We start from the raw sequence: 20498 nt of genomic DNA on the forward strand, positions 1-20498 counted from the left end.
TGTTTAGCTTAGCAACGCTGGCACCGGGTAGGAAACCCCACTGAGGACAAGACATGCGGACGAGAGCTGCAGCCACAGCTGGGGCGTGTTGCACTGAAAATATCCCGACAGATGCCGCAGGAGTAACGCATGCACCTTTAGGCCTGAGCATTTCCCACCTATTTAAGTTGACAGGATGAGTGGAGAGAGTGCAGCAGAGAAGCAGACCCTATGCAAATCACTCACACCTCGTTGGTGGGAGTGATGACGGCACTGAACTGAGCTGAACGACAACAATGCCGCAGGTCAAGGCGGCATTTGTAAAGCTGCGACCTCAAGGCCTGTAACTTCTAAGAGTCTCACTGTTATGTGATCCTGTAAACTTAAAGACCCGCAGTTCAAATGCTCCTGGTCACCTGCAGGTTAAACTCTATGTGACTGATTATTAATAAACTAATAGATGTTTGCAGCAGCCTAGGGGCCAGTAAGTGTTGTTTTGTAACTGTAGGAGTGCAGCTGAGATGCACCATCAGCGGTCAAATATGGCATGTGATGGATAGATGGGTGTCAAGTAGGGCTGTAGCGATACACTAATCTCACGATACGATACGATACATGATATTCAGCTCACGATACGATATATATCACGATATTCAGCCAACGATACAAAAAACGATACAAAACATGGAAACTCCATAACGATAACTGGCTCTTTAACTAGAAAAAGATCTCAGACTAGGAGGCAGTTCACTGAGGAGTGATGGTTAAAGTCTGTGATTATGGAAAAATTATTGTAGTATGCAGCATCCTGATTGGTGGAAAATGCTTGCAGAAAGAAATGCTGTTGTCAGGTAAACATGTCACTGTCAAAGAGGCTGAAGCGAAAAGTTGACGTGGAAAAGCCAAAAGCCCAGCTTTAATGATGAATGGACTGATAAGCAGGTTATGCACTCGTCATGTATGCCTCATTTGCAATGAAACGATGTTGTTGCAAAATAATACAAGCAGCATCATCATCATCATCATCATCATCACTCGAACATAACGATCGCGTCATTCACGTGCATATTAATAAGTAGCTCCAGATTGTCCGCTCTAGTGGAGAGTTTGGTTTGTTCAGCCAACAGTGAGGTTTACAAGAATTTGTCAAAATTTCCAGATTCCCGGCAACCTAAGATAAACCGTTAGACTACAAACCGACAGCTTTTGTTTTAGCTTGTTTGTAAACATTTGCTATTTGCAGAGTAGAGCTGTGTTTGCGTAAAACTGCGCGGTGGACTGAGCAGATTGAAATATTGCTTTCTACATCATGTTTATGCCGGTCTACACAGGTGAGTGCATTGATAAGTATTGACTTTCTACTCACGAAGGTTTAATTGTAGCCTATTTACAGAAAAGAGACCAGCGTGAGTTCATCCGCACCCAGCGGCCGTTGGTAACTCTGTATCGTTCCCAGTCAGGTGCTGCGTGTTTTAACCTTTAACTCACACACATCTCGGCTCAGCTGTGTGTGTGGAGCTCGGGCATCGCTGTACAGAATCCCGGCATGTGAATAGAGATGTAAATACAGGGGGCTGGGTTTTTGCTCTAAATGCTTGAAATGATAAATAACAGAACGCATTTTTTCCTCTTTACATTTTGTGAATTCATGATTATTCTGCGGGCCAGACTAAAAGCTTTGGCGGCGGGCCAGTTGATGTTGGCTGCTCTACAGCGACACTAGCGGCTGGCTGACCAAATCACTCTTCCTGCAATGCCAACGGGGGTAAACACGGGGGATTTGAATGGGACTTATGTAGCGATACTCGTGGCTTAAAAATCAATACTTTCTTGGGGAAAAAAATATCGATTTATATCGCAGAATGGATAAAATTGCTCAGCCTTAGTGTCAAGATCCTTCCATTGGCATTAAGTTCATTTAAACTCTTCATTAATTCCTCTTCCACATATCTTTCTGTAGCCTCACCTTGTTGTCCCAAAGGTAAAAAATATCAGCCCACTTTCCTACCCCACAGCGACACAAGGAGACCTAGGGTTGGGTATCGTTCAAAAATGATACCAATAACGTGACTTCGATACCGGTTCCTGAAACCTACTTTTTTTTTTAATACCAATTTTCTAAAATCCATTTTTATCAAAATCAATAAAAAAATAAAGTTTCCTGTTTTACAATACCCAGTCTTCTAACTGATGGGATCAGATACTAATGCAAGTGAAGTGTTCTGATGCTTTATCTTCATGTCACTACAACGCTCAAACTCCTGTCTTTCCTTGTTACTATTACAACATAACATTATGGCAAAAATATTTGTATTTATTTTTCAGCTCCTACTACGTGAGTTCCGTCTCTGTGTGTAACAGAGTTTTTCCTGTGTCTCTATGAGGTGTATTGTTAGACACCATTCACCAGCATTATCAGATCTTGGTAGAAGCACGCTGGATGCTTATTGGCTCACTGACGATGATGAGATTTGCTCCTTGGGTATTGAAATTCGGTTTTGAATGACGAGGCATTTTTTGATATTCAATACTAAGGAGGCAATTCGGTCAGTGCCTAAAAAGCATGGAAATTCGGTACCCGGCCCTAAGGAGACCTAATTCAATCCCCTGAGATTTATCTAACCATGCTGTCCTTTTCTGTCCCACCTGCTCACCTGAACAGACAAATTCAACTCAATGCTTTTTTTTCCAAATCTCTCTCTTTATGCCTTACAAAGGTCACCAAAACCACTGTTCCAAAAACCACACGAGTGTGAAATGCAAAGCACACCACTTGTTTTTGAAGTGGTGGCAAAGAGAGGAATGCACTTTCTCATTGGAGGAGGGAACCCTGAAGTATTCCTCTCATTGTTGAGCCGCTCACAAAGCCCAGCCCTCCCTGAAAGGTCTCCCTCAGCGATAAAGGCTTGTTCCTATGCTTGCTAATCTCCCCTGATTGTGTTAAAAGTACACTGCCGTTTAGTATAGTCACTGCCCCGCCCCCTCACGTCCACAGATTTCACCATGTCTGTGAATTCCAACCAGCTGGTGACCTTAGGTTTCCCTCTGATAACCAGGCACTCAGGTGTCCTCCACCGGCATCATCAACACAGAAACTATGAATACAGCAACTATCTGTATCTAATGAGCAGAAAATCTTCCCGAATTTGTGTACAAGCCCTCCCAGACAAGCTGAGGTCAACAAGCAGCAACCCGAGGTTCATTTTAGTAGCTGGAATTTGAATGACATTCCTGTTGCTCAGGGCTCTTCCTTGTCCAAAATATTCTTTGTCTTTGTCCCATGGGAATGTGCTCTCCTGTTTGTGTGACGACAACAGAAGACACATCACCCTGTTTTCCTGTCCTTGGACTTGGAACACAGCAGATACTTCACGAAACATTCATGACAACTGACGGCTCATTTTCACTTTCAAACTTTGATCCAGGTTGAGTTTGTTAGCCAACACTTTGGATGGCAATATTTTACTCTGCCTGAGTTCATTTCTGCACTTCATTTTTATGTGAATATTTCTGATGACTTCTACAAGCAGGGGTGTGCAGACCGAAATGTCTCAGCGAAAGCATAGTGTTTAACTCTAAAATGTCATGGTTAGCCACTAAAAGGTGGAAAGTGACCTCATATATCATACAAATTCAGCATTTTAATCTCCATTTATGATCCAATGGCACCATTTTCACACTACTACACATGCTTTCATTTTGACAACGAAGAACAAAGATGATTCAAAAGGAAGCCTTATGCCATGCTAGTGAATCTGTGAGGCTACTGTATATGTAGGAACATCAGTGCTCTGAGCTAAATGCTAACATCAGCTCGCTAACCCGTTCAGAATAACAGCGCTAACATGCTAATGTTTGGCAGGTATGTTTACCACCTTAGTTTAGCACTTCAGCATGCTAACATTTGCTTATTAGCACTAAACACAGCACAGCTGAGGCTGATGGGAGTTTTGCCGATATTTAGTCATAAACCAGAATCAGATAAATTGACATTTCAACCTGCTGGTGACTAAGTAATGGAATCATCCAAGTTATCTGCATTAAAATGCATCCTGAGGGCTAAATGAAGTTTTACCAAATATCATTGCAATCTAGCCAATAGATGTTGAGACAATCTGCTCAAAACCACAAAAGTGAACCTCTGCTGGTGCGAGATGACCAAACTCTTTTGTTGTGCTAAGTTGTGAACAGGGCTTTTTACCCTACACCCTATTTTTATTATTTTAAATTCAAATTGTATTTAATTAATTGCTCAAATAAGTCATTTATTAATTTTGTGGCGATTACAGGCCACAGCAGGAGTTTAAAACAGCTGTTAATATGGAAAAAGTGACTTTGACACTGTTTTATGTCATTTTTTAAACCTTACTCTTACAAATCAGAAATTCCTTGAAATGTGCATCCCTACCCATTACATATAGATCTATTGTAAACACCTGGTCTAATCTTAAAAAGTGTTACTGCTACATATATACACACACACACACACACACACACACACACACACACACACACACACACACACACACACACACACACACTAAGTACACATGCATGGACAAATGAATACCACTATTATCTGCACCAACTCTGTCACAACACCCCAGGAAGAAAGGCGAGTGCAGCTAAAGTTAACACTATGCCGGGGGTGTACAATTCTGCTTGTGTAGGATGGCGTGGATAAGGGAACGGCCTGACAAAGGCGCCCATTGTTCGGCTTTATTAAAATCTCTGAGTGTGGCTTCCCTTTTAATATCTGCATCATCATGAAAGGGACAGGAGACAGAGGACGCTGGCTCAGGAAAACACCCTCACAGTCACAACACCATCAAAATAAAAGACAAAATAAATAAGACCGGCGAATCGAATGACATCATTGGTACCGTAAGAGCCATAATGATTGCACTGACTGAAAAGAAGGCAGTCATTAGGCTGCTGGACTCAAAGCTACAGTAAGTACTTCCTTCTTCCGAGTTATCTCCACATTGATATGGTGAGCTAAGACAGCGGCTAACTTTAGCAACTGAGGAAATGGGAGGGGAAAAGACTGTCGTCAGGGTCATAGAGAGGAACATGGTCACTTAGTCTTTGTCGTTCCTTAAGAGAAGGAATGGCATGTACAGTGCCAAAGGGAAGACATATCTGAAAAGGCAAAAAAGTGTCAGTGAACAATTAAAGGCTGGAGAAATATTTGGAACATTCTCACTGCTGCTTGATAGAAAGAGAAGCCCAAAGCTACTTCTACATCACTTTTGAAAATGTTGTATTCAAGATGAAATGATCACAGCAGTGTAAACCTGTATCTGACAAGGAGCAGAAGGAATATGGTGGTTTTCTAACTTGCTATGCAGTGATTTACAGTTCATCTCATGTTGGAAACAGCAAGAATGCTGTGGTGTGTGTGTGTTTTGTATGCTGCAAAGGTTAAAAAGAATAATCGAAGGTGCTAATAGCCCATTGCACAGATTAGCAAAGGACTATTAGCAAAGAGTCCATCTTTGACTAAGAAAAAAACAGAAAGTCATAGTTTATCCCTTTGAAGACAGCTGTGCAACTGCCTGGAACAGACAAGCGAATAATGAATTTTCTTGGGAGAGAAATCAAAGAGAAACCCAGAGGTCTGCAAACAATGATGCATTTCATACTAGCCAAAATGTCCATTGTGTACCTGCTGCTTTTTGCATTTACTCTCAAAAGTTGAAATATTCCCCTTTTTCCAGATGTTGCCCTGCGTTCCTGCTTGACTCATCTCTGATGAACTGGAGACATTGGACTGGGCCACCAAAGGAAAAGAAGCCAAAGGCAGCTGCCATTGCATTTCCAGCCCATGTCTTTGCTAAAAAAAAAAACAGCAGGCAGGAATAGCCTGAGGTCAGTGTCACCCCCTACAGACAATCAGACACAAGAAGACAAAAACATTGTCATGAGGGCCGTGATTTATTCCTCCCTCAACGGGCTCCCCTTGTTTTCAACCACTTCCTGTCAGTGGGTCTACTCGTCCTGGCCTAAAGGTTTAGGCCACACAAGACCCATTTGAAGATTGAGATGAGTTTTCATGACTTGTGCTGGACCGAGTGTATATTATTCATTCTTTAGTTTCTCATTCAGTAGCTGCTGCTGTAACATGTTGGGTTCTAATGCTGGCAACTGTTCCCCAGGAAAAAAAAAACCTCCACTGGTTTGGTATAAATGGAGCCAGAGTCAGGAATTGAATTCATGAATTCATAGTATTATATTTTAAATAATTTAAAAGTATGAAACATATATTTCCTTTAACCTCCAATCAGTTTGGAAAAGAGAAAAGGTATTTTCAGTTTACCTCCAAAAAGAAGAAATAAAAACTTTAAAAAAATACCGGTAGTAGTATATTTCCCAAGTTTTAGTTTTTTTTCAACTCCTTCGTTTTTATTTTTGCATTAACACAAGCTAACACTAGCAATACATTCTTAATTCCTTCTTGTCCCAACTAAATATTGCCATTTTCTGCTGTGTATGATAATGACATGGGCAAAGTAACTAGTAACTAAAGCTGTCATTTAAATGTAGTGAAGTAAAAAGTACAATATTTACCTCTGAGATCTTGTTTTTTACAGTAATTATACTTAGGTTTAATTGAACTGAAGACGATCAATTTGACAATATAGGTACAGTAATGTAATGACATCACAAATACTAGACATGCACCATCAGTGTCATCGTTTGTCTCCTGATCTGTCTTTGGATCTGCCTCCTCACAAAGTGGCCACCTTTCTACTGGCTGCGAAAGATTTAGGAACGCAAACTAAGTGATCCAATACACACGCACATGCGTACGCGCGCACACACACACACACACACACACACACACACACACACACACACACACACACACACACACACACACACACACACACACCTAGTTTAAGAAAACAGGATTACTGCACAATCAGGTCAAAAACCCTTTTCATCTGAGAGGAGCCAAATCAATAAGCAAGGCTTACTCTGAGAGTCAACAAGTTCAGACACGGGCCAAAGACTCAATCACTGAAAAAGCTGTTTTCACAAAACCATGGATTCTTACTGTTGCCGTATTAACAGAGCTGCAGTGGGCGAAAGTCAGCTCAGTGTCTCAGAAAGCACAGATTACGGCATTTATTCAGAGCAAAGTAAGCCTCATGTGGAGTTTAGAGTAGCCCTCCTGGCACCGCTGCGATGCCTTTTCTCGTTGAGTCATGTGTTGCTCCGTGACTTAGCTTGAGAACCTTTCCAGGGCTTTAGTGTAAACAGAAAAGACAGGCTGGCCAGTGGAAAGCAGACGGATCACTTCTAGCACAACATGCTGGCGGAGAAAGCCTGTGGCCTCTGCTTGTGTTGTGTTGTGTAATGATGCAAAACCGCTGGAGCAGTGGAGGGTTTTGATTCAGGCAATTGCATAGAGAGAGAGAGAGAGAGAGAGAGAGAGAGAGAGAGAGAGAGAGAGAGAGAGAGAGAGCTGTATCTGAAACACAGAACGGTAGGAAATAATTGCACAAAGAGTAGGTTTGGATACTTTTGATTTCGGATTCTTCTTTTTTAAAGTTGACTTTGTAAACGTGAGTAAAGAACTAAGCCATGGTGTTTCATAAGATGTAGGCAAATAGTTTAAAAAGGGGAGTCCTTCACAACCAGTTACTGTACTATGAGTTCCATTTAGATAAAATGTGCAATTTTCTACATATAATCGGAAAAATCACTATAGTTTGCCTTTAAAATTCCTTTAAAAGAAGTGTAATGTATTGTTCCCCATAAAGTATGCTGTTTTTATCTTATCTCCTACTGATGTACAATGATATTTCTTGAGTGTATTCTATTTGTGTGTGATGAACGAGATCCTTCTCAGATTTACGGCATTATGGGATTGAAAACTTGAGTTAGCAGTAAGAAAACGGCTCATTTCATACAAATATGTCAATGTGGGTGAGAGGTGGCCAGCAGCGCAGAATGTACCAGGAGAGGGCGATGGTTAAATGCACAGCTTCATATTGAGGGTGCCTGGAGAAAGTGTTTGATATTTTCCTTTAATTTGAAGATGTCCTGCACATGTCAAAATAACACTTTCAAGTGCAGCATAGTCATCCTAAGAGATAAACTTTAACGCTCAGTCCAGAGATACTGTGAGATCCATTCGGTAAAACAAAGAGCATTAGACAGACAGCACAGATCGCCGCAAATCAGCAAAGGATAGGAACCTCTGAAAAGCAAAATAAATACAAAGCACAACAATGAAATCTTCAGGGTTTTGAGCTTGGCGTTGTTTGGTTTACAGTCTATTCTGAGTGTGTGTGGCGCAACACGAACCCTTCTGCGGGCGTCGAGGTATCTAGAGATCAGTGGTGCGGGTTACAGTCAGACTAAACTGTAAACAAGTCCCATCCAGAGACCACGGCTGACCCAGCACCGCACATCCCAAACCATCTGATTCATCCTCCTCAAAAGGCTGAGAGCGAGCTCCTCGACAGCTGCACCATGAATCCCCAATAAATCCACCACGACCAAGAGCTTTGAATCTCGCTAAGAGAAGCGAGAATGCAGGTGGCTGGAGTGGACTTTTTGCAACACATACTTTCCAGACAACCAAAACAACAAGAAAGACCCCCCCTCCCCACTCCCTTCCCTCCTTCACTTCTCCTGATTTCAAAGGCGGTCTGCAGGGAGGGAGAAAGCACTCGGAAGCAACAGCCTTTTGTTCAAGGGTACTTTTTGCACGAGGGAGAGACCGTGTTTCGTTTACGGGACAACATAGTGTTGCCATTAAGGCTTTAATCAAAACTGTTTTCTGGAGTCAGCCTTGAGTGACACCCCTCTTCCCCCCTTTGGCCTGCTTGGTTTGGTTCCCACTGAAAGAGCAACAGGAGGAGGAAGAAAGGACCAGGGAAGTGTGGGAATGTCTCTACATCGTAGCCACGGCGGGCGAGCTCCTAAACATGGCTTTAAATTAGGGGAAAAGAAAACACAGGCTAAAAAAAGCCAGTCGCCTAACTATACTCCTGCCTGCTAATTTGTCACCACTTGAAAAACAAGGAAAAAATAGAAAGAGTTTTAAATCGCACTACTTAAAGTCAGGATATGCCAGCCAGTGTGTATGGTGGAATACTTAAACACAAGGGAGATTTAGGTCAACTCCATTGCAGTTGCACATACATTTAAACCATTGTGGGTGGAATCTATGGAGCTCTGGCTACGTTCATATTAGAGGGAGGCACAAATGGAGAATGCCGAATGTCTGGTTCTGGCTGGCCGGCCGGCTGGCTGGGATCGGACCAGTGACAGCTGGGGCTTGAAAGCCTTACATCCAAAGCCAGGGCTCACTGCCACTTGCTACATAGCAGCGCCGAGCTAAGCCCATCCCCTCCTGTCCAGGCCCTCACTCTAAAAGATCACTGTCCTGAACAAAACATTAAGCTCCTGCCAAATAATTCCCTCTAAAACCATCTTCTCTTTAAAGACGATATCCAAGAGCGGAAGGGGTACTGGAGAGAAGACAAGATGGCAAGATGGTTTATCTGTCTGCTGCCATGTCTGAGTGGGGAAGGGGTCACACAGAGTGGAGTTTCTCAGAGCGTTCGACTAGGAAAAATGCATGAAGCATTTGCAACGGTGTGTGTGTGTGTGTGTGTGTGTGTGTGTGATCTGTACCTTATCGAGCAGCGGCAGACAGGGGGGTACCCTGTGCTCCAGTTTGACAATGGTGATGAAGTCACTCTCTTGTCGTTCATCCTCGCTTGTGTTGCAGAGAGACAGAGGGTGATACTGCAAAAAAAGAGAGAAAGAGTATCACATCTCGTACATAAGAAAAGGAAAATAATTACTTTTTAAGCAACGCATATGTCTTCATTTCATTCATATGGAATAATTTTTTTCTGGTTGAGAGGAATAAACATTTTTATGTGTGCAGCCCTTATGTGAGAAGTTGCAGGTACACAAACAGCCCATCTACAGCTCCTGAGATCCTAATCACACCAATGTATTACTTTGTTGTTCTTTGAATATGTAAACCGGTCTCAAAAAAAAAAAAAAAAATCTACAGTAGCAACTTAGATTATGGAAAGCTACACAACACTTAAAAAAAATGAATACAGTATTACCTAGTGGTACCTAAAGTATAAAAATAACCAGTACTTAAAACACAAACAAAAATGGAGAATATCTTAAAAACTGAACAGTTTAATAATAATCTCACATACCAGTGAACAATACAAGACAATATGCCAAAAGATGAGAAAAACAGAGGGTGATGGAATCATCTGAAACATTTGACATACTTGAATGTACGTTGGTGGAGACTTGAACTTCTTTACTGCACTATTACTGAGAATTACATTGTGACCGTGTTACATGTATCTTTTAAAGCTGTATGACCACAATAGTTAAAGGAGTAAAAGAGCATTTCTAAAACAATAATTGTAGTGTAAAGATATTTGTCCTCCCATGTGGAGAGGCGGAAGTGGGGAAAATAAAAAATACTAGATACAAACAAAATCACATGTAACTTACAGTATGTGATCTAGAGGACATCAAAGATAAGTTCAAAACCAAGAATAAGATTGAAGCTGCAAGCAGCGATGAACGGGCCCTCGCACCTCTCAGCGAAGCGGCCGCGCATTTGTGCGACCATCAGACGCCGTGCACACGAGTTAGACTTTATTTCCTGCGTGAAGTGTGTGGCATTGGAAATGATGTATTGCAAATTTTGTACCACTTCCTGTGCCCATAAGTGTCTTCAACCAATGGTTTATGAAAGGGATGCGGCTAAAGTACAGGGGCAGGGCACTAATGAAATGAGTGCAATGGTGCCTCCCACAAGTCTACGACAAGCAGTTCACGAGTTATGAAAGGGGTGTGGCTAAGGGGTTAATGTAAATGTCATGTAAATCGGCTGATGCATGTTACATAAGGCTAACTTCCTGTTGCCAGTAGGTGGCGCTATGACTAGGAGGGAATATTGTTATGTAGATGTCCTCAGGCCAGGACTGCTATTGTGCCTGAGAAGTTGGGGGCAGATTGGACAATGGACGTTCAAGTTCAACAACTTGTTTTGTTTCAAAAACAAACTTTAAACAAACAAATGGCGAAATGCAGAAAATGGCCACCACGCTGTTAGACAACACCCACTAAACATGCATTATGATGCTCTATATCAAGTATAGACCACATAATGCAAATTTCATGTAAATCAGATTATGTTTGCCACATGAGACTGACTTCCTGTTGCCAGTAGGTGGCACTATGAGTCAATATTGGCATGTAGATGTCTTCAGGCTGGGACTCTTATCAAATATGTGAAGTTTGGGGCTGATTGGATAATGTACTGTACAGTCTATTTACAAAAGACTTCCTGTTTCATGGCAAAACATGGAATATGACGCCTTGCCCTGCCAACGCCATTTGATGACAGCTCAAAAGCTTTGCAATTTAGCATTGCCAAGTTTTTTTATTGTACGGAACAATTTTGAAGTCAATCAGGTTAGGTCTGTTAAAGTACAACACCTGCAAATGGACAAAAAAATTCAAAAAAATGCACATTATATTAAAAATGGCTGACTTCCTGTTGCGTTTAGGGTATAGATCCTTCACCGACCGATGTTGTCGGGGCTTAGGCCCTAAAAAATCCTGATGTTTGAGACAATCTAGACAGTCTAGGCACTTGATAGAAGCTTTTATGTGTTAAATAAAGGCATTTCCTCTCTAAAGCGTTCACAGTTGATATCAAGAGGAAAAACTTTGGCACCCTACAAAATCAATTACACGGATGGCGATGTTCACTCCCACTCAAAGCCTTGAGGACTGAAAGAACAAGAGATAGTCTTTGGTAGGAACATTTGATCCCCTCTGAAAGGGAGGAAATTCGTAGCTGCTGAAAGGCTGCATTTAAGAGCTCAAGGGATAGCAGCAGTGTTTGCAAGTCACAGACATGCTGTCACGGGTACGAGGAGTTGCACGGCAGCCCAAAAGGGAGCTAACCGCTCCTAAAACACCCTCGTGCATCACTAATTTCCTCACATGACATCAATGAGGGCACCAACGCAGTGCTCCTTGATCAGTCCTTGTTACAGCTCACAGATCAACCCTGCAGTGCCCAGTCCCTGTGTTCACCCACACCCCAGCAGAGCGGTCCCACCCTGCCCTGCCCTAACCCTGGTTCTGCCCCGGTGGGCCTCTTCATGTGGCTGTGGGCTGAAGTCATGGGGCTCCCCCTAATCTCACCCAGCGGAAATCCCTAAATTAAAAAGACCCAAGGGTGACATCAACAGCTGGCACCCCCGGTCCAGAGGAATTGACGTAATGTGCTGCAAAGGGCTGGTGCATGTCTGTCACAAGGAGAGAGGGAGGAGAGGAGAAGGCAGTGGGCGTGGGGCACGTTGATAAAAGAAGGAAGGAGGGAGTGATTGGACAGTGCAGTGGATTCACATACCACAAATAGTTAATATAATATCTACTATGAGTGTTAATGATGAAACTAGTTGGGAAACCAGCCAACCAAATACCTACTGCACAAACACCATATGAGAAATGTATTAATGACCTACAGACAAGTGATAAACCAGGGTACTTGTACCCCAGAGGGTATATTAATGTTATGGTGTAGCACACCATATTTGAAAAAATATAAATTATGATTGGAAATATTTCCACATATTTGGGTTTAGGAGAAAAATTAAAGTCTGAATAGAATTACGAATAGGTATAATTACGATCCTAAGTAAATTACTGTCACAATAACCACTGAGTTGTAACACCTTAAAGCCACTTGACGTGATGGAGAGTGCAAGGATACTGGTTAGCAAGCAAGCAGAGAAGTCAAAATAGTTAGCTAAAGTGGAAGTAGTATGAATGCAAACTTGAGAAAAGTGACCTAAACATTGACAATTTTTTTTTATTTGTAGTTTATTTAAATAGGGACAGATACAAAAAACATAGATTATTACAGAAATAACAATCCGATGCCTGTATCACAGTGTTTGTAGCCATGGCTAATTCGCAACACCTGTCCCTAGGAGGGCTTTTAACAGTTCAAATAATAGAAGAAGTCAAAATTTTTACAGTGAATACAATAAAATGTCCAAAAAAACAGTTAACAGCAATAAAAATAAGTGTAGTAAATAAACACATTAACTCGGACTCACACAGATGCACACCTCACATACACACAGCTATGTATTTCATATGGCATGATCACACTGCTGCTGCTGTTGCAGCAAATTGTATGAATGTTATTTACCCCGCACCTTCAAATCCATTGAAATGAAAACATTAGGAACGTGATGGGTGGTGTGAGGGTACGTCAGACAAAGAAAGGTTGGGAACCACTACTAGTGCTGCAACTAACGACTATTTTCATAGTCGATTAATCTGTCAATTATTTTCTCGATTAATCGATTAGTTGTGCGGTCGATAAATGTCAGAAAATGTTGATTAGTGTTTCCCAAAGCCCAAGATGACATCCTCAAATGTCTTGTTTTGTCCAGATATTCAGTCTACTGTCACAGAGGAGTGAAGAAACCAGAAAATATTCACATTTCAGAAGGAATCAGAGAATCATGACACAAACCGATTAATCGGTTATCAAAATAGTTGGCGATTAATTTAATAGTTAACAACTAGCCGATTCATCTTTGCAGCTCTTACCAATACTATAGAGTAAGACAGGGTGATAAGTACTCAAAGACACTAAAAAACCCCAGAAACAAATCCAAAACACCTTTCTAGTTAGAGTTGAAGGTGAAATAGTAAATTAATAATCTTGATGTTTTTAGACCTTTGCATATCACCTGAATGGAAGCCACCGTTAAGGGAGCTAGACAGCATGCACCCCTGGCCTGGCCTGCATGCTGTGCTGCCAGCTGCCTCTACTAGTCCACATTTACTAGTCCCAAATTAGAGGCCCACAGTTACACTTGGCCCTGAACACAGAAAAAGAAAGTCCTTTAATGACACTACTTCACCGATGCCATGACCTCTGCTCTTTTTTTTGCTATAGGTTTGTGGGAAATGTTGAAAACAAACTACATTCAGAAAGAAGAATCCGATTTTCCTGCTTACTTGGTCATGTTTGGATCTTGTTGTGATATTACACATGTTGATACATGGGACTGAGCAATCATACCTAATAAAGCAGATAATAATCCAAAAGCTGAGCCAAACAGGCACAGAAGGAGAGGCTGGTTTTAGTTTCCTCTGGCTCTCTGAGGCTCTGAAGGCAACCACCCTCATGGTCACAGTGTCTATGTTTTGCATGGTTGACAAGACTAAGCATTATCTTCTATTTTAGATGTGCCCACACCACTTACAATCAGATGGCTGTGAACACTCTCCATGTGCCACCATCGGTGCCATCTACCACTTAGAAACACGCTGCCACTGAAATATAAATGGCAACCAGCCATTTGGTTTTTGTACAGCTTTGAGAAAAAGGGGCCTGGGAAACCAAATCACTGAGTCTCCATTTCACAGGGACTAGAAACAACAGGGCACACAAACAGTTCCCCACAGACTGTTAACAATGCTCACTCCTCCATTCCGCCTCCTCCTCCTCATCTGTCTAGATCCATTGCAAAACTGACGGGGACATGTCCCTCGGTTCCTTTGTAGCCACGATTAAAGGCATTCCTTTGCAGCTCAATCAAAGACTACCCCAAAAATATTCCGAGGCAAGAATCTAAAAACCTTAAAAACAAATACATGGACAGAAAAAGAGGAGCATAAATAGTAGCTGCGGTGAGAAGTCAATAATATTTTTTTTCCCCTCGCTTAGCCCTGCGGATCTTCTTTTTTCATCTGCCAATAATCAGCAAGAGAGCTTTCTAGTTCATCTGCTGCCAGCAGGGAACCAGGCCCAGGCAGTTATGTCAGCGTGCGTTAGACAGGGGGAAGCAAAAAGAGCTAGCGCCTCTAATCAAGCTCCCCCACTCAATTACCAGCTGCTCAGGTCGTAGGGCTTCTCAAGAACTATTGGATGGAATGCGATATGCAAAATCATCAGAATGAAGCAGATTGGTTTAGAAGGAGATGAAAGAAATACATCAGTATGATAATCATATCATGCAGTATAAATCAAGACAGGGAGTGAGGAAAGCCTGCCAGGTCAGGGCAGATCAGGGAAAAGTTCAATCAACCCTGCCACATGCAAGCTTGCAGGTACACACACACACACACACACACACACACACACACACACACACACACACACACACACACACACACACACACAACACACACACACGCACACACACGCACACACACGCACACACAGTTGCAGGGTCGAGCAGTGAGTTTAAACATTGATACACAAGAAACAAGGCTTTAGATTTGGGTTGCTAAAGTTAACAGAATGACATTCAGTATATTATTTGCATAAGTACTGGCCTGTGTTATTAGACTAATTTATTCGGTAATGTTAAACTTAATTTCTGTTTTGATTCTCTCTCACACAGACTCACAGAAAGTGATTTGGCCTCACTCACAACAAAAAATAAATGATTCTATATCTGCTTCTGAGGGTGTAAATCAAAGCCTACTCTCATTCAACTTGGCAGAAGATTCTGTAATGAGGGCAAAGGTTTGTGTTAAGAGTAGGAAAAGCGTTTGCCAAAAAGAGCAACGAGACCGCATGTAATAATTGAAAGAGATCTAAATCTGGTTACCCGGGTTACTGGGCAACACTTTGTGTGTGTGGCTGCTGAGATTTGGCCCAGTGTATGTGCTTGTTAAGGGATGGGGGAGCCTGAGGTGACAGGACGGGCTGAGACACTGACCTATTGGCTCCCTTTCCTGCCGCTGTGTGAGAGCATGGGTTAATATATGAGTGCGCAGCTATGTATTATTGCTAGAGGCACCTGAGCATGTGCTTGCATGTGAACATATACGTGCATGAGTGTGTGTCTACTGATCCACTGGTGCAAAAAAAAAGTCCCTCTGTGGTCCTGCAGGGGAGTGAGTCACTCAGGGCTGGGTGTGGGAGTGTGTGTCTAAAAGTCTCGCCGGCTACTTCAGGGGGGGCGCTCGCTCAAAGCCAAGCCTTTTCTCAAATGTCATATCCGTCCTTGGACCAACAATCAAGCATCGCTGGCTTCTACACACACACTGTGGTCCAGCTCTCTGTGCCATAGATGACACAGATACACAGTACATTCCTCATACCGCACTCCTCGATTAAAACAGGCTTGTATCTCATGACCCTACGCTAAGTAGATTTACATGAAAGGCTGATATGAGAGTGACGCCGGGTTGCCCGGTGCCAGGCGAGCGGAGCACAGGGTCTTTCTCTGTCACGGGCATCTGGAAAAGTGGGCTCTGAGGCCCTCGCCTCTCCTTCTCTTTGCAAATGCAAACGAACAGGAGGCATTACTGCTTTGGTCCTGTCAAAACAAAAAGGCGTGTCATCTTTCCACCCGCTTTATTGACAGCGTCAGCCCCGTATCCAGTAACGGTTACCACAGAGAATGACTTGGGGAAACGTGATCCCATAATGAGGCCCAAATAATTACCACCAGTCCCAAATTTGCCCAGGCGCTTTCTTTAAGTAGGAGTGCTCCCCCCCAAACTCCAGGCCCGTCAGACTGTCTCTCTGTTCTATAAAAGGGATTAGACAAGAGAGAAGAAAGAAACTGGAGAGGGAAGAGGAGTTGGAATTAAAGAAAGGAAGCTGAGGAGTGAGCTTGAATGTTGTTAAACAAAGCTGCTGAGTACTTGTACTGGTGGAGTGCCACATAAGGGGAATAAACTCTTACTCAAATTAATCATTTCCTTATTTTTTTTTCTTGCCTTTCTCACTTCCCTTGGATCTAGTAGGCGTACAAGCGTTTCATCATAACATGCAGCGCAAAAGTTTAACTAGGATGAACTTTGCACAGTGTGAACCAAGGCGCCAAACCATGTCCAGCCACACCTGTTCTTTGATCTGTGCTTCAGATTTTCATTCAGACGTGTCTGAAAGTCATGGAATGTGCTGGATTTTAGAGCTGAGTGGGGGAGTAATATTGCCCTATTTGAGAGCACTCTTAAAGTTATTTAAGCACTGCAGAGATATTCAAACAGGATTTTATTTCAGATCCAAAGAATGAATGGACGGTCGGAGGGACACACCCTGCGAGCACCAATGTGACAAACATACAGCACACAGGAAACCATAAAGATGATGAGCACTTGTAAAGTGTACTCAATACATTTTAAAAAAAGAAGCTGAATATGCATGACATTTATAAGGCAATAAACTGAAATCTATGGATGTGGCAACAAACAAGGGTGGCACGATATTGACAAAAAGTGATATTGCGATATCGATTATGAATATTGCGATATCGATATTAATTTAGATATTTTTAAACCTATGTAAAATTACAAAAGTTACGGGAAAACGCATCAAAACAGATTCATAACAAATACAACACAAGGTTTATTTCAACTGACGGTCATATTGGACTGGTCCAACATGAATAAATAAATAAATAATAAATAAGGACCATGTCTACAGAACAGGACACGGTTTACTGGTTGGACAGTATAAAATAAATAAAGAGAACAGGACACAACTTTTCTTTTGCTTCTCTGATTCGTTCCGTTTTACTGTCTCTATCTATTTCTTCACTTACACTGTCCCTCTGTCGAAATATGCACACCAGTGGTACGCTCCACAGGGTTTGTCACGTAGTGGGTACACTCCACAGGGTTTGTCACGTAGTGGGTACGCTCCACAGGGTTTGTCACGTAGTGGACCCGTGCGCTGACGTGCTAACGATATGGAGTCGATATATCTTGCACCCCTACAACAAACCTAAAATATCAAATACTGTCCAGCTACTGACCAGTTGAAGGGGATTGTGGCCATTATTGTGGATGAGGTGATAAGAAGGTACGTATATTGTTACATTCAGACCCCTCTCCAGTCCTGCTTAAAGTCTGATTTATGGTTCTGCGGAGGCTCCACGCAGAGCTGTGTGTGCGTTGATCACTTTAAAAGAAGAGCAGGGCCGGCATGTACGGTATGTGTGTACGGGGAGTGTGTGGTAGAGCAAGTGAGAGAGTGACAGGGATTAGCTTCGGAGCGAGTAGCAACTCTAGAGTCATAGTGTGAGAGAAACAAAGTGTCTCCCCTGTGTTTTCTGACCACGGCCAGTAAGCTGTAGCAGGAAAAGTTAACCCTCTCCTTGATTTCATGTTGTTTATGGAGAAGGAGAACCTGGAAACGAAATGGGTCGCCGCGACGTGTAGTTAAATTTTTTGAGAGGTGCACGTCAGGCTACGCCGTAGGGTCCGGCGTAGGATCGGTATCTGCACGTACCTACATAGGTACCCACGACGGTGATGTAACGCAAAAGCATAAATTGGCCTTAAGTGCCACGAAGCACATTACACCAATTTTTATAATCATTATTGCTGCTACAGTAAATCATAGCAGAATCTGTCTCTCTCTCTGTGTGTGGTGATTTGGCCCTCAGAGCCACTCGACAGGTAAAGTGTCTTAGCTGCACTGTGATCCCCATGGAAACCGCTCAACGATGGAGCCCTGTGTCCTTTCCACACTTCCTGCACAGGTTCCGTGGTTTTACACAAACACATTACACGCACACCGAAACATACACACCACCAACAACTAGGGCCACTCCATCAGCCTCAGGCCAGCACTACGCTATACATTTCAAAGCTCTGAGTTAAACATAAACACAGCACTTCCCTGTCATAACAAGCCAGTGGCTTGGTAACCCAGCAGTTTGTTAGTATTGCAGTGATCCTTCTTCCCTGTAGACACGGGGGCCACATCCACACGTCCTCCAGGCTTCCTCCGGCCCGTCCCTGGCCTGCAGGACCACTCTCCAACTCTCTCAGGTTCCACAACATCAGTCAGAGAGAAAACCCACACTTTTCAATGTGTCAATCATTTACGGTTGGGAACTTAACTTAAGGTCAGCTATGTGGAAAGAGATTAGCCTGGAGAATGAGGCAGGGTGTTCACAGAAGGGAACTCCAAATTATAGGAGGAGAGACACAAAGCAACGGACAAAAAAGTCTGTTATGAACTAATATGTACCAAATTACTGTCAATGATGAGCTTTTTATTGACTTTGTGTAGTGAGACTACTGTGTATTTGGACTTATGATTGTTAAATTGTATCCATGTCAGAGTGCCCATTTTATAGACTATACATAAGCTTTACATTAGTAATGTAATGCTTTATTAACTCACGGCAGAGCTAGCATTAGCCAAAAGGCTTTCCATCCACCTACTGTTGTGTGTAAGCAAGCTACCATTTGCTAATTATAAGTACAGGGGAGGCTGATGGGAAAATCATTGATTTTGCAATAATTTGATCATAAACCAAAGTATTGAACGAATTGAAGTGATTACCACAGTTATCACAATCTATCCTGAGGGGGTCTTGGATATCGGTACCAAAATTCCATGGCAATCTGTCCACCAGTTGTAAACACATTTAACAGAAAACTACAAATGTCCACAAAAAAAAAGAAAAGAAAAAAAGGTTATTAGGATATGTGGTCTGGGAACCATGGATTTACACCAAGTTATAAAACAATCCATCAGCAGATGATGAGATATTTTACTGGATAAGGGAACATTTCGACTTGATGATGGTGCAAGACGATCGCCAGCCAAGTTGGTAGGATTCATCCTCTGGGAACAATGAATGCTGCTAGCGTGGCTAAAGAAAAAAATTGCACTCTACACAGACGGTAAGGACGGTGACACCAGAGTGTGGTTCTCTTTAACGAGAGACAGGTGCACATAAAATAAAGAACAGTAGGCTGCTGGGGGTGTTTTTAACATCCCTCTTTCATTTGGAAATGCAATCCCATGTCCCCCACCTACAAGTCTCGTCTGTGACAATATGCTGTTCTTAAAGAGGGGTCAGACTTTATTATGGCATATGACAGAGAGCTGTTTTTCTCCCTTGCCTCTTCCTCTTGCTTCTCCAGCTTTCCAACTGTTCTTCCAGTCAGCCTCATAAAGCTTTAAACCCGAAACGCAGCTTGTGGGCTTAAAATGAATGCCACTGTACAGTGAGAGATGCAGCCCTGCGTGGGGACAGGGACAGCCTGAAAACTCTTAACTATAAAACCAGCCATTTAAAATCAATACATTTAATAAATGAATAAAGAGCATAAATGGACATCACGTTTGAAGTATGTGACTAACTGTCCCCTATTTACTATCAGATTTTCCTATGGTTTCATTTTTTGCTTATATATCAACACGTTGAATATACTGCAAGTGCTATTTTAAAATGCAAAGTGCTGCTTTAAATTGATTTTATAAGTGAAATATAAGTTCTGACATGTGGCTCTGTATGATGGATCATGCAGTTTTCCAATATTGTCAGCAGGTGTGGTTCACCGGTTTGCTGCTTAACACAATTGAAACGTGAATTAACTATTAACGGTTGCAGAGAAATGTAAAAGCTCAGTTATCGAGGGGTTAGGGCTTACACCGTAAATCATTTCCCCTGAAATACCCTGTGAGGCATCCCCCATCCTCCCATCTGCTCAAA

General features: G+C 42.4%; 1 protein-coding gene across 3 annotated transcripts in view; it reads right to left on the minus strand.

Moving 5' to 3' along the window:
- The window catches only part of LOC120544024 (E3 ubiquitin-protein ligase RNF43), a 97239-nt gene that overhangs the window by 27986 nt on the left and 48755 nt on the right, over positions 1 to 20498 (minus strand). For all 3 annotated transcript variants that reach the window (XR_005636427.1, XM_039777525.1, XM_039777524.1), the window contains exon 2: positions 9634 to 9747. Coding sequence is in view for 2 of the 3 variants with exons in the window: in XM_039777525.1 (XP_039633459.1) it covers positions 9634 to 9747 (114 nt within the window). In the remaining variant the exon portion in view is untranslated. The remainder of the gene's footprint in view (positions 1 to 9633; positions 9748 to 20498) is intronic.

This window comes from Perca fluviatilis, chromosome 16 (genome assembly GCF_010015445.1).
Source record: "Perca fluviatilis chromosome 16, GENO_Pfluv_1.0, whole genome shotgun sequence".
NCBI classification, from domain to species: domain Eukaryota; kingdom Metazoa; phylum Chordata; class Actinopteri; order Perciformes; family Percidae; genus Perca; species Perca fluviatilis.